Genomic DNA, 13,301 nt, shown 5'->3' with positions numbered 1-13,301 from the left:
AAAAAACAACAACATTCACCCGGCCCACACACAAACAAACTATTTTTAGAGACATTTTAATGTGCACTGCAACTGCATGGGGGTGTAGTTGGCATGGAAACACCGACACTTTGGCTGTGACTAAATTCTAAATAAAACCTCCTAAAAATATATTAAAACATAGAAGTGTTGCATCTGATAGATTGACAGACAGCTATTTAAGTCAAAGGAAAGAGAACTGCAGTAACTAATGCTGCCTTCAGTAGCAAAGGGCATCTAAAACTGTTGACACATTTGAAGTGTGGAACCAAACGGTGTTAGATCATGCAAGCAAGATATAGCTCAGGTTTTCGCTTTCATTTTTGTAATTGTTAGCCTTTGTTGTTACTTTTGAGAAATGACTAAAAATCATAAAATACGTCTTGTTTACATGCAAAAGAAACACCACATATCTGTCGTACTAAAGCCTGATATTATTTACATAATGTTTTGTATTTCATTCAATGGGATGGATTAAAAATAGTATAAATTAGTTCCTTCCGCTACAGTTCTTCCGTATAATGACTGATTGCTTCATGTAATTACTAAGTTCCTATTAAATGTAAAATGTCCCGTCTTTCATTGGATGGATATGCCAGTGAATCGGTTTATGGTTTACGCTTGTCTCTGTATACACACATGAAGCTATGGTTTGCATGAGCAAGCTTGTGCAAACGAGCGCACCTCTAACACGTCATCAAGGTAAACAGCTTCTTTTTTTCTTCCTGTGCCCTGCCGCCACAGAAAAACACCATTATGTGATAAGATGAAATTAGCTCAGCCTTGTTTTGAGATAAACGAATGAGCCAGTTTCTCCCTTTAGCCTGCAATGATTATTTAGAGATTTATATCCAGCGTAACCCACGGTACGTAATGTTGTCCAAGTCCATGTAGATAATTTTTAAGGATCGCCATGATTTTTAAATTTTTAACTTGTAGACAAATTAGGAGGAGTATATCTTATTTTATTTATTCTTCTGGTTGATTCATTTGAAGTGAGTTTGTTCCCTGTTGCAGGATCTGAAATACTAGGACTAACAGTGAATACTGTATTTAAGGATTTTAAATTATTTTCTTGAATTTATTGGTAGAAGAACAGAAGAAATATGATCTCTTTCTAACTCCTATCAGTGCTTAATCTCAAGGATTTTTGGTCGAGGCTTTTCAGAGACCTATTGGGACGTCGTGATGAGGAGGATTTACAGATGTCCAGCCTAAAAGTGAGTACATTGATACTGACACTATTGTGAATAAAGGTATTCCCAGAGATTTACAAGTTACCATATTCTGGTCCAATTAAGACTAATACCATCTAAAGTAGCAATATCGCAGAGAGAGCAAGACACTTAGGGTTGTATAACTATGGCCATTGTCTAAGTAGAAAATTATTTGAGACATATAGTTGGATGTCATCTGCATACAAGTGCACATTTATGCAGTGTTTCATGATGTTATAAGCAAAGGGAATAATGTATAGTCTAAAAAGCATCAGCCCCAGATGAGAACCTTGAGGAACTCCATGATGCAGTGATCTTCAGACTGGAATCTATACTCCTCTGTGGTGGCATCACCAAACAAAACGGCATCTTCCCATCTTAGGTAGAACACGTCCAATCCATTTTTTTACTTTTGTCTTCACAACGTCAGAAACAATACCAATTGTCTCAAGTACTTCACAGAACCTGAGACCTCCAGAGCAAGCATTACATTGATGGAGACAATGAAAAACTCTTACTTTTAACAGTAAGAACCCACTTCATATGTGCGGGCCCATAAATGTCTCACAGTGTGTCCCAGTCTAACTCTATACAATGAAGTAAAATGGATCGGAATCAGCGTGTGATGGGGCCTTAATTCGAGTCATGTTGTTTGATATGGTGTCAAATGCTCTGATGATGTAACAGTATGAGGGTTCAAGACTTTTTGAACAGTTCCTCCTTAACTGGTCAACCAACTGACTTGCAACACCTTTAAGAAGCATATTAGAAATAAATGGGAGGGCAGACACAGGTCTACCCAGTTGCCGAAACTACCAGGATTAAGCTTTTTAAGATAAGCTTGTATTACGTCAACCTTAAAAGTCAGCGTTTTAGCTTGTAATAGATGTGTTAATGGTTAGGATGGAGAAATTCCCGAGGTCAAGCTCCGAGAGATTTATCTGGGAGTGCTGGTGAAAGAATGGGATTTTTTTTTTTTATTTCTAAAGAAGCTCATGAGGTCATAGATTGGCAGAACACTACTTCCTTACCAGCTTTCACATTATCTCGCCGCTTTCTTATTCAAAGCCTGCAGTATCATGAACAAGATAATCACCTTGTGTAGGAAATAAGTGTAGGTCATTACACTTCTAAAGTCAATAAATCAACTAATAGTGATTATAACTTCCTTTAATTCTTTCAACATCTTTTCCCCATAAATACACGCTGTGGTTCACTAGACCAGAACTGGATTTTTTTTTTTTCTGTGCGAGAGGTTTGAAATGTGGTAAAAAATTAAGTTTAGTCCTCAGGTTAATTAATAAGCTTGAGTGAAAGCTTCTACTTAGTTTCCTCCTGAGACCTGGTTTCAGCAAAGACCGAGTAAATTAATCTGATGACCTGTTATCTACTACATAGGTCTTTGACAGGGGGTCTGTGGCCCCTAGCGGGTCTGCCGAGGTACAAAATTTTTGGTTGATTAGATATTTTTCATATATTTTGTTTTTAATTTTCCCCCACAAATTTAAATTTCTGAGCATGATTGTAACATATTTTAGTAAAGGGATAAATGGAGGCAAATTGAGGCATTGTTATATGTATATATATATATACAAAATGTATATTTTATATTTATTTATTGTTTATGTATTGTTTTTGTCGAAGGAGGATATTTTCCTCTCCTTCAGCCCAGGATCTTTATACCGTTTGGAAAGGGTAGTTCACCTACGCACAAATCACGCGACAATTCCTCACGTTTTGGGTATTTATTTGGTACACAGAGAATAGATATTGATATCAGCGCTGAGGCTTCGGTCAGTTCAACTTAGGGGTAAAAAGAACCAAAAGCCCCACTTCAGGGACGTACAGTGACCTTATTCTACCTAGACTCCGCCCGGAGTACTGCCTCTCATGTGTCAGTGAATTTCTATGTGTAGCCAATTAGCTTTATCTGGTTTCCAGCAAGTGAGATATCAGGGTGTGATGTGTCTTAATCTGGGAGCAAGCTGTAGCAAAGCGGAAGAAAACTCCCTATATGGTGAGATAACAGAAGCAACACTTTTCTTGATTCTTCCCAAGGTTATACACAGGCTGAAGGCCTTATTAACCCCTTTAAAACCCAACATTATTGTTTACGGCAGTTGCATGCCCACCCTAATGTTGCACGTATCTGAAATAAGAAAATTAATATTTGAACCTGTGTATTATTTGAACAGCTTATTACTGAATGCAAAAATGATGATAATAATAATAATATATTTATAAATAGCACTAGACCGAGTTTAATACAGAAGACATTTAGTAGGAAGGAGGTCCTTGGCCTTAAAATCGTTAAAGATTAATACATTTAATAGATGTAATTAATACAGTAAATAAATAAATCTCAGAAGCTTCTTTAGTAGGAATGAAAACAAATGTGTCCATCACTTATTAGTGTACCCCCTGGAAACATTTTCCAATCTTTTCCTCTAAACTCTTCAAATTGAAGAATTACAACTTAAACCCCTCTGGGGGCCACGGCGTGTCTCCTGTTGATCCAAAAAAAAAAAAAAAAAAAACTCACAGTAAATGTATTTGCATGCCACATTTCCTTGGTGACTTCCCGCGGAAGCCAAATGTTTCACCTTTTACAAATTGCCGCACTCACAGACAGTGTTATTACGCGGTCGTGTTTACCAGCTGTGGACAAATTAACACCTCGAAACAGACGCAAAACAGCGTGTGTCTGGGAGTCGGTGCGCGCTGCTCCGCTCAGGTGATCCCTTCCTCTTGTCTCTCCCTCTCCCAGGAGCCACCGGCCCGGCTCCATGGTGATTATGTGCCTCTCCGGTCACACCCACTCACCCTCCCTTCCTCCCTCCCTCCCTCCCTACGCGGACACTTATAACCAGCCGACAGCGCGAAGAATAAGAACAGAAAGCTGAAAACGTCCTCCAAGGGCTCTTTTGTGCTTTAGCCTCGCGTAGTGACAAAAACCACAGGAAGTAGTTAGTAGTTGACCGAGAGCGCGTTGCGGGGGAATTTTTAGGGCGACGTGAGAATAATAACACAACTCCTGTCACTGGTGTTATCTCTGAGTGCGCTTCCACAGCAACAACCTCCGAGCGCAACTGTGAAGACAGAGGCTCTGAAGAGTGACCCGGCCTCACAGCACATCCCCGGATTTCTAATTTGAAAGGTAAGGAAGGGAATGAATGGAGTTAACTGAGACTGATTCTAGTTATGGAGCAGTTTCTTCTGAGTTTTTTTTTTTTTTTTTTTTTTTGTTATTTTTGGAGAGCGGTGCCAACGCAGGAAGAGTTCCGTCCAACAATGATCCTTTTGTTGTCCTCCGGAGACCTGCCTGCAATTATTCCGCTCAATGGCGTCCTTTGAGATCCTTGTTTTTTTGGGGGGTTTTTTTTGAGTCGACCGGTCGGGGAGAGTTGTGCGGACGTGAGACCAAAGCAAACACTACGTGTGCGTGCGAGGTTTAAGTGAGAGATGCATCACCTCAGAGCAGAGCAGGAGTCGTCGCTGCTGGGGCTGGTTAATACATCAACGAGCGCCGGCGTCAGAGCGCGGCCTCTGACCGCGGGGAAGTGGGAAAAGCTCAAGAGGGAGTTCGGGGGAGTCAAGGCAACCTCTCGTTATGAATGTATGATTAACTTGATGACTGCCGGCTTTAAGGTTAACGGAGCTGACGGACCACTTCCTGTTTTTTTTGGAGGGGTGGACATAAATTAAAATTTACGAGAAGGCCACGAGGGATGTTCTAATTCTAAGAAAGCGGCCTGTTGCTGTGCACAATAGGGTTCTGCTCTGTCATTGTCATCAGGGGGATAACAATTTGTCTGTTTTGTCACACTACACAAAGGGCACTGTTCGCCCTCTGGGAGGTCTAAACACACACACACACACACATACACATATCTCAGGGTGACAATCTTGCAGCGACTCTGAGTCGAGGGTGTTAAAACAGATGGGGGGAGGTGAGGGTTCGGGGAGGATTGCTCTTGGTTTTGCGCCTGCCGTCATGAGGAAACATTAGTGAACTTCAAAAAAATGACGCGTGAAGACACACAAAGTTGGTTAGTGGTTGTTTAGTTCACACTCTCCCAGAGTAGTAGATGTCAAGGATTGGAGTCTTTATTTGTGTCCATATTAGGGTCTATGTTTTAAGTTTTAATGATTAAAGGACAGGGAAGTGGAGGATGCATATGTGTTGTACCCTCCGCCCACTCATTTGCATACCACTGGCTTTTGATTTGTGTATAGAAAAACTTTTCCTCACCGGCCGCCTCTCCTCCACATTTAATTCTAAACAGAAAGCCCTTATCGGAGTTTCACATGGGGCTGATACGTGCAAATGCTCTTAACTTTGGGAATGGAAGGACACGTTGAGTGTTTGAGAAAGATAAGGGTAAAAGGTGAGGAGTAGCAGTCGGGGGGAAAATGGCAGGTGTTCCCCCTCCCCTTCCTCCCTCCACCTCGCCCTCTCACCCCCTCGCCCTACCACCTCACGACCAGAGGACAAAGCTCTGTTAATTCATCACCTTATTTGCAGTGCATAGCGATGTAGTGGGACTGGTGACAAACACATCAGCGAGATGATTAATGCTGTGAACACAAAGGGACTCGTACGCCTTAACAAACCCTTTGTTCGGTTGGATAAACAACGTATTCAAAGTCAACAACAATAAAAATCTTCATGAGGAACTCCGTATCAGAGAGGCCTACGTCACAAATCACTCAGGCCTCTGTGAGCTTTTAGCAACACTGCAAAGATAAACACAGTTTCCTTTTTTTTATTCCCCACCGTAGGTTGAACAATCAGCAGCAGACATGGGGTGCTTCGGATTCCTTAAAGGAATGATGTTCGTCTTCAACGGCATCATCTTTGTAAGTAAAGTCTTCTAGTGTTCAGACGGTTTTATCGCTTCCTGCTGCGTGCTCCAACAGTGCGTGGTAGTGTGAAGGGTGAACACAAACAATATCATGTGATGACTTTAGACACAGAATTTAGTCAGTGGTGCTTTTCACAACTCGGACATTTGCATTGAATTCAAATGTGCTCTCCAGCTAAGCTGTGTTAGTCTGCAAACTACGTATTTGGATTTATTTGAACTTGCAATGTTTCCAACATGTTCTTATTTTTCCTATAAAATATATATATATATATACATATATATATAAAATATGTGAAGCACATAAAAAATGATAATAAGGTAATAGAATTAACATAAACTACGCCATTCTCTCTACTTGAATTGAATTTCAACAACAATTACAGCAACATAAGTAGCATTGAACCAAGGGGAATTTATTGTATGGCTCCATCCATAGACTGTATATAAACATGGATGCCGTGTCCCCGCTTTCTCGCTTTCTTGCATTGGCCAAACTGATGCTATTTTCCTGGCAACAGTATACAAGCTCACCATATTCCGTTATTTATTTATTTATTTTAAAAGTATCTCTGTGTTTAAATGCCTTTTTAAGTCCATACTACCCTCCTGAAAGGGCACGGTGCTCCTTCAAAGGCTAGCAATGCTGTTGGGCATGAGAATCGTAGAAAATGGATATAATAATAGCTTGTCTTGTCCAAATGTAAGCGGTAGTCAGATAATAAAATGAAGAGTTGAACAAACTTACCATTGCTAGTCACATGATCCAGAAACAACATGTAGTGACTGATAAGACTGAGTCAAGAGCATCCATAAGGTTTTCCAAATCGTTCTACGCGTCCAGTCTAAAGCTAGCACACGGAAAAACTCAACACAGCAGCAAAGAAATGGTACCGTGGAACATTTTTAGTGGTGAAGCAACAAAATTATGCCAATAAACCAGCAATAAATGTAAATAATTGCAAAGCCCTCATGTAGGCTACAATGGATTCTCTGTGTAGGTCTGATGAAGAAGAGTTTTCAGGCAAAAGCTGGATTAGCAGCATTTCCAAAAGGTCCAGTTTTAGTAGCCTTAAAACTCCAGACTGTTGTGGAACGCAGCAAAGGTTAGCCAGTTCAAAACTAAAATGTGTTAGAGTGCTTGAAGCCTATGATGTAGGGAGGCTCCGCTTCCCGAAATCCCTTTCTTTTATCAGAGCTTATAAATTGCCCACCGCCTACATTGACAAGGCTTTCAGTATAAAACCTGCTCCTTTCACCCTAAAGCCTCTAAACTCTCTCCTTCAGTTGGCAGGTGCTGCAATCCTAGGCGTTGGGATCTGGGTGAAGGTGGACAGCGGTTCCATCCTCAGCTTCCTTGACAAAATCGAGAACGTACCGTCAGAGCTCAGTCAGGTGCTCAATGTTGGCTACCTGTTGATTGCAGTAGGGGCTCTGCTGATGGTCATCGGCTTCCTGGGCTGCTGTGGAGCCATCAGGGAGAGCAAGTGCATGCTGCTGCTGGTAGGTCTTCATAATATATCAACAGTTGCGGGCATGTTCCCGCTCACTTCCCTTGCAGAGAATTATGGTGCATTTAGGTGCTCCTTGGACAGACTTACTGTATATACTTTTAAGTTGGAATGTGGCAAAAACAGGGACACTAGAAACAAGATGCGTTGTAATGTGATTTGGCAGATGTTTCCAGTATTCCAGTATTTCCAGTATTTATGGTACAAAAAGAGGATAAGGGAAGCACATGACATATGACTACGCATGACTAGGTATATGTTTATCATGAAAACATTTGTATTTGACTCATGGTCGGCATGATTCGACATATGTAACGTCAACAACTCTGCTGTTAGCCTGGGAGTGCCTGATATGACTGATATATCTATAAGCTAAATAGTAAACTACTAGCTACTGGTTAGCTTATGCTAGGAGTTGAAAGGGTGAAATCTACACTGCTTTGGTAGTGACATTATCTTTTCCTAAATTATGTTGAGAAGTCTTGTGTGCCAGAGTTTTGAGCATGTAAGCCATTATGTAAACCACAAAAAAATTACTGTCTCGATATCCAGTGCCTTCACATGGGGTTATTTTTAACATTTTTGCAATGACAGTCCATATGAACAACTGTACGTTGTGGTATTCAACTTTGACAAATGGAAATGTTCCAAAAAGAGTTTGCTCTGTTTGTTCAGAATTGATGGAAACCTTGGGAGTTTGAGTTAATATGCTAAAATATTGATTTATTTTTAGCTAAATAAATTGCTAGCCTTAACGGCTTTTGTGAGGTTCTTACACTTTAAGCTAAATTTAACATTTTGCTTACACGGTTTCACAATTGAAGGCAGTACGGAGAAGAATTTAGTTAGGTTTATAGGCACTGCTTGGAAACACTTAGTTTGAGTTTGTAGCCAAAGTATAAAAACGCACTTTGTGCTCAGCTAAGCTAGCCTGTTTCTGGATGCAGCTTCGTGTTTAGAGTATGTATGACATTGGTACCAATCTTCTCATCTTATTTTTGAAAGAGAATAAAAATCTTTTTTTTAAAAAATAAGTTCAAACTACTTTTGTGTTTTAACGTTGCAATCTTCTTCCTAGTTTTTCATCATCATCTTGCTGGTCTTCATAGCAGAGGTTGCAGGAGCAGTGGTGATTTTGGTATTCAGACCACTGGTAAGTTATTAAAGTAGCCAGATGAGTAGTGGTCAGATGTTACTCTTTGGTATCTGGATTCAAAATCCTGTATTTGTTTGCATGTTAGGCAGATGAGTTGTTTGCCAAAGTTGGCACGGCAGCAGTTCAAAGCATTAGGAGGAAATACGGGGAAGATCCTGACATCACAGGGCTATGGAATAGCACAATGGACACGGTAGGTAATTTTTATGTACCATTTAACTGATGCTTTTTTTGGTTGGCAGTAGACGGAACCCTGTTACCGGCACTTCAGCTGGTTCAGCATGTTGAGTTTGGCTGTTCAGCAAGGTTCAAAGGGCACACAAATGGCTTTTATTGTTTTACATCTTCATCTAATCTCAACATTCAAATACACAAATATTTTCTCAGTAAGATGATCATCTATAGTGAACTGTAGACTGATTCTAGCTTTTTCTAGCTTCCTTGTCAAACAGCTAACAGTAGCGCTCCTTAGCTTCTTAGCTAACAGTAGCTTTTCAGGCTTCACAGCCTCATAGCTAATATTAGCTCTTCCTATCTTTCTAGCCACCCACTTAACAGTAATGTTTCCTAGCTTCCTAGCTAATATTACGACTGGGGTGACCAGATTTGAGATTGTGAAAAAGAGGACCTTTCAGCGAGTGGAACACACAGAGAAACGGAACACAAATTTGAACAAAGTCCCAGACTAGCTCTCCCTAGTGTCCCAGTCTTTCAGCTAATAGGAGCTCTTCCTAGCTTCCCAGCTTCGTTGCCACCCAGCTAGCTTCGTTGCTGGGTGGCAACGAAGCTAGCTTCGTTGCCACCCAGCTAGTAGTAGCTCTTCCTAGGTCCCTAACCTCGTGGGTAATACTAGCTCTCCCTAGCTTCCCAGCTTTCCAGCAAACAGGGTCTCTTCCTAGCTTCACAGCTAATATTAGCTCTTCCTGGCTTCATTGCCACACAGCTAACAGTAGCTCTTCCTAGCTCCCTAACCTCCTGGGTAATACTAGCTCTCCCTAGCTTCCCAGTCCCCCTGCTAACAGGAGCTCTTTCTATCTTGCCAGCTAACGTTGACTCTACCGAGCCTCCTAGCCAACCAGCTAACAGTAGCTCTTCCTAATCTCCTGGTTAACACTAGCTCTCCCTAGCTTCCCAGCCTTCCAGCTAACAGAAGTGCTTCCTAGCCACCCAGCTAACCATTGCTCTTCAACATGTTCTCTCTTCGCTTTTAGTTAAAATGCTGTGGCTTCTACAACTCGTCCGACTTTGACGATTCTCCGTATTATAACAGCCACAACATGATGTACCCTCCGCAGTGCTGTCCGGGTATTGAACAGCCATGTAATAAAACATTGGCCGACAGCGACAAGGTATGGAGAGAAGGCGAAAATAAATAAACAAATAAACATCACGATCCAAAACCATTTCAAATATATATTCCAAACATACTCTGTTGTTCCGTAGCGCATCACGGGTTGTTTCCCGCTGATCAAGCAGCTGATTGATGAAAACACTGTGGTTATTGTGGGAGTAGCGCTCGGGATTGCAGCTTTAGAGGTAAAACACCAAGAAAATTGTTGAAATAATAAAATTACAGCTTAATGGTATGTTTTACTCATGTATATATTTTTCTCCCTCAGATATGTGCCATGGTTGTCTCAATGATCCTCTACTGCAGAATAAAATCCTGAGGGACTAAGCGCTGAACAGTCTCAGAAGGATCCCTTTAATCACTGGAGTCTTTCTACTTCCTGTATTGCTTACTACAATGCCTCATCATTGAAGACAGCTAATGTCAGTTGTTGTGCAATCAGAATTATTACTGAATGACGCAACCAAATCTATTTTTACTACATTTAAATCTATCTAATAGATGCCATTTGTGAATGTAAATGATCTATTTCTTGAGGACACTTGCCTTTATAAGCTACACTCATTGTGTACGTCACAGGTGGTTACTGCCTTCAACTTATGGCTAGTTAAGGAGGAATTACATGTTCATTGTAATAATGAAACTGAAGCTGGTATCGATGTGGAAGACAGGGAGCACAACTGTGAATGTTATTTTATTTTTATTTTATTTTTTTGCCTTGATGCAGCTTGTAAAATAGCAACAGAAGCAATATATTGTGTGTTTGTATGTCCAAAGTGATTGAGTTTGAAATAAAGTCTGGATTCTGGTGAGTTTTTTGAACACTTTGGGAACATTTGTGGTGTTTTATGAAATCTTGAATTAATAAATTTCCTAATTTATTGCACCATTACTGGCAAACTGACAACAAACACAGGTTAAAAGTTCATTGTCACTTAAAGTTTAAAGAGCGTTCAAGTATGAGTAAATTTTACCTTTAGCGTTTAGCATTAATTATTAATGTTTAAGTAAGATGACTTTTGCTTCTGAGGCAGTATGAATTAGGTATTAGATGTGCATCAGCTTGGACTCTGCCTCCATTTCCAGTTTAAACTCCAGAAAAACCTCCCTTGCACTGGGCTAATGCTCAATCTTTGGAATCTGCTGGTTAATATCAGTGCAGCACAAGTTAATATGGCTGCCTAAGGTTGTTAATGATAGATGGTATCAGTGATTATATAAATATTTTACAGTAAAGGCTTTACTCCAGCCTTAATCGTTACAGTACAATTAACCGATGAAGACTATGCTCAGACATTTGCATGATCATATCAAAAAAAATGTCTTTCAGATGGGAAACTTTATTCAAATCTCTGACATAAACATGTACAGAAAGGCCACATATTTTGTTTAACATATTGCATTTTTTATGTGAAAGTAGCAACACCTTGCAGTACCACAAAAGTTGCTGCAAAATTTTAGTTGCTGTCACTATAAAAAAAAAGAACAAAAAAAGGCTGCCAACCAGCCAATGATAAATATACACTTTTCTTTTTCTTTTCAGACTAAACAGAACAAGATATTTTGAGGAAAGGAAATGAAAAGAAACTTCTTTTTCTGTGACTGATCTGTGTGTTCATAGGTTGTTCATTTGTTTGCAGACGACTGCATATTATTAAAAAAACAAAAACGTTTAATCGCTATATTAAAAAGAAAATATAATGCTCCTATAAATTAGACTGACATATGCTACATTTAAACATACATACTATATGATAGAATTGTGTGTATGACTTACCAACTGAAGTGACTGAAGATTATATCTTCTACTTTCTCTGCAGAGCTGCTGAGATTAAATTACAATTTAATTTTGTCACATTCATGGATCGAGCATTATTCAAAATGTAAATTTTAATCCAATACCACTGTAAGCATACTATAAAATGTATGTAAGCCAACACGGTATAATAAGACTATACCTCTTACAGTGCTTTTTCCATTGAACTGCACACAAACACACACAAATGTTCACACACAGTCATGTCTCAGTGCAGTAGAAGTCAGCGATGTGAAAGTAAGTTTTACATTTGTGCCCGTGTTGCTTACCATCTTTAAACCTCAAACAGAATTCAGTGACATTTGGTCTAAAGAGCCCTCATGGAGCAAATGATAGGATTTTGCAGCAGGTGGCGCCACCATGTGGTCATTTGTTTTAAATCTTGAAACTGAAGTCTAAAATCTAAAACTTGTTTTCTTGGATAAAATATAACATATGCCCAATGGGAACTATGTTCAGACACATGTAGTTTAACATGGCAGCTACACAGAGTCTGAGACAACTAACATGACAGACTACAAAAAAGGGACTTTTTAGGTCCTGGAAGCTAACAGAAAATAGATATTAGCAATATTAGCATGTGTTATGTCTCCGATTTCTGATTGTCCTCCTGAGACTCAGCGTCCTCATATGCAGACATTAAGTTTTAGGTTTGTTGCAACTTATTCTGCTTCATTTAGACCTGTTGTCCTCATAAGGAGCATCATAAAAGACACTTTTATCTGTCATGTACTGGTAGCGAAGGGTCAATACACTTGTGTATTTATGCTAATTAACTTTTCTAGTTTGATATGAGATGAAAAATTAACAAATTCAAAAGTACTCGTTTGAGGGCATTAGGATTTCATCATTTCAAATTTTGCTTTTTCATTAAAATAAACTGTTCAAAGATGGTGCTTATTTTATTATTTTTTTAATACTTTTTAGGTCCTACTACTCCCAAATACCTAATGATCTTAATCTTATCTTAAAGAAATGAAGATGCTTTCCAAACAAATGCTTGGGTCTCAGCAGGTTCTTTATCAGCGCCCGTGGAAGGAGTGAGTGTCAGAGACTACAGGATTAAAAATAAATGACATTCAAAGCTCATTCTGCCTCATTTACGCATGATAGAATAAATATCTATTCAGATGCAAATAAAATCTAAAAGGCCACACACGGTAAAGGTTAACTGTGGCCATTAAATACAGCTAATACTTAGTATATTCTAATCTTTATTGAAAAAAAATTCTCTTTTCTCCTTCAGCTGTGAACGAGCATCTGTATTGTCTGTATGATTAAAGAGAATCCTCATTCAAATTCAGTAACGGTGCCTTTTTTTCTCTGGCAAACTGAGTGTTCGGTTGATTCGAATGCCAGTTTATGTG

General features: G+C 39.5%; 1 protein-coding gene across 1 annotated transcript; it reads left to right on the top strand.

Annotated features, from left to right (window-relative positions):
- Window positions 1–4,091: 4,091 nt before the first annotated feature.
- Window positions 4,092–10,940, top strand: tspan35 (tetraspanin 35). Its single transcript, XM_047570999.1, has 8 exons — window positions 4,092–4,392; window positions 6,018–6,095; window positions 7,388–7,603; window positions 8,690–8,764; window positions 8,853–8,960; window positions 9,979–10,116; window positions 10,211–10,303; window positions 10,387–10,940. The coding sequence occupies exons 2-8, from the start codon at window positions 6,039–6,041 to the stop codon at window positions 10,435–10,437; spliced, it is 738 nt and encodes a 245-aa protein (XP_047426955.1). The 5' UTR covers window positions 4,092–4,392; window positions 6,018–6,038; the 3' UTR covers window positions 10,438–10,940.
- The last annotated feature ends 2,361 nt before the right edge of the window (window positions 10,941–13,301 follow it).

The sequence above is a fragment of the Mugil cephalus genome, chromosome 20 (assembly GCF_022458985.1).
Source record: "Mugil cephalus isolate CIBA_MC_2020 chromosome 20, CIBA_Mcephalus_1.1, whole genome shotgun sequence".
Taxonomy (NCBI): domain Eukaryota; kingdom Metazoa; phylum Chordata; class Actinopteri; order Mugiliformes; family Mugilidae; genus Mugil; species Mugil cephalus.
This window is presented reverse-complemented; position numbering and strand designations above follow the sequence as displayed.

What these genes read in the sequence shown, in the direction of transcription:
- tspan35 (XM_047570999.1), top strand. Translation starts at nt 6,039, where the DNA reads ATGGGGTGCTTCGGATTCCTTAAAGGAATGATGTTCGTCTTCAACGGC. An exon ending in GCAAGTGCATGCTGCTGCTG is followed by an intron (nt 7,604 to 8,689) that starts GTAGGTCTTCAT and finishes TCTTCTTCCTAG; the next exon opens with TTTTTCATCATCATCTTGCT. An exon ending in GGAATAGCACAATGGACACG is followed by an intron (nt 8,961 to 9,978) that starts GTAGGTAATTTT and finishes CTTCGCTTTTAG; the next exon opens with TTAAAATGCTGTGGCTTCTA.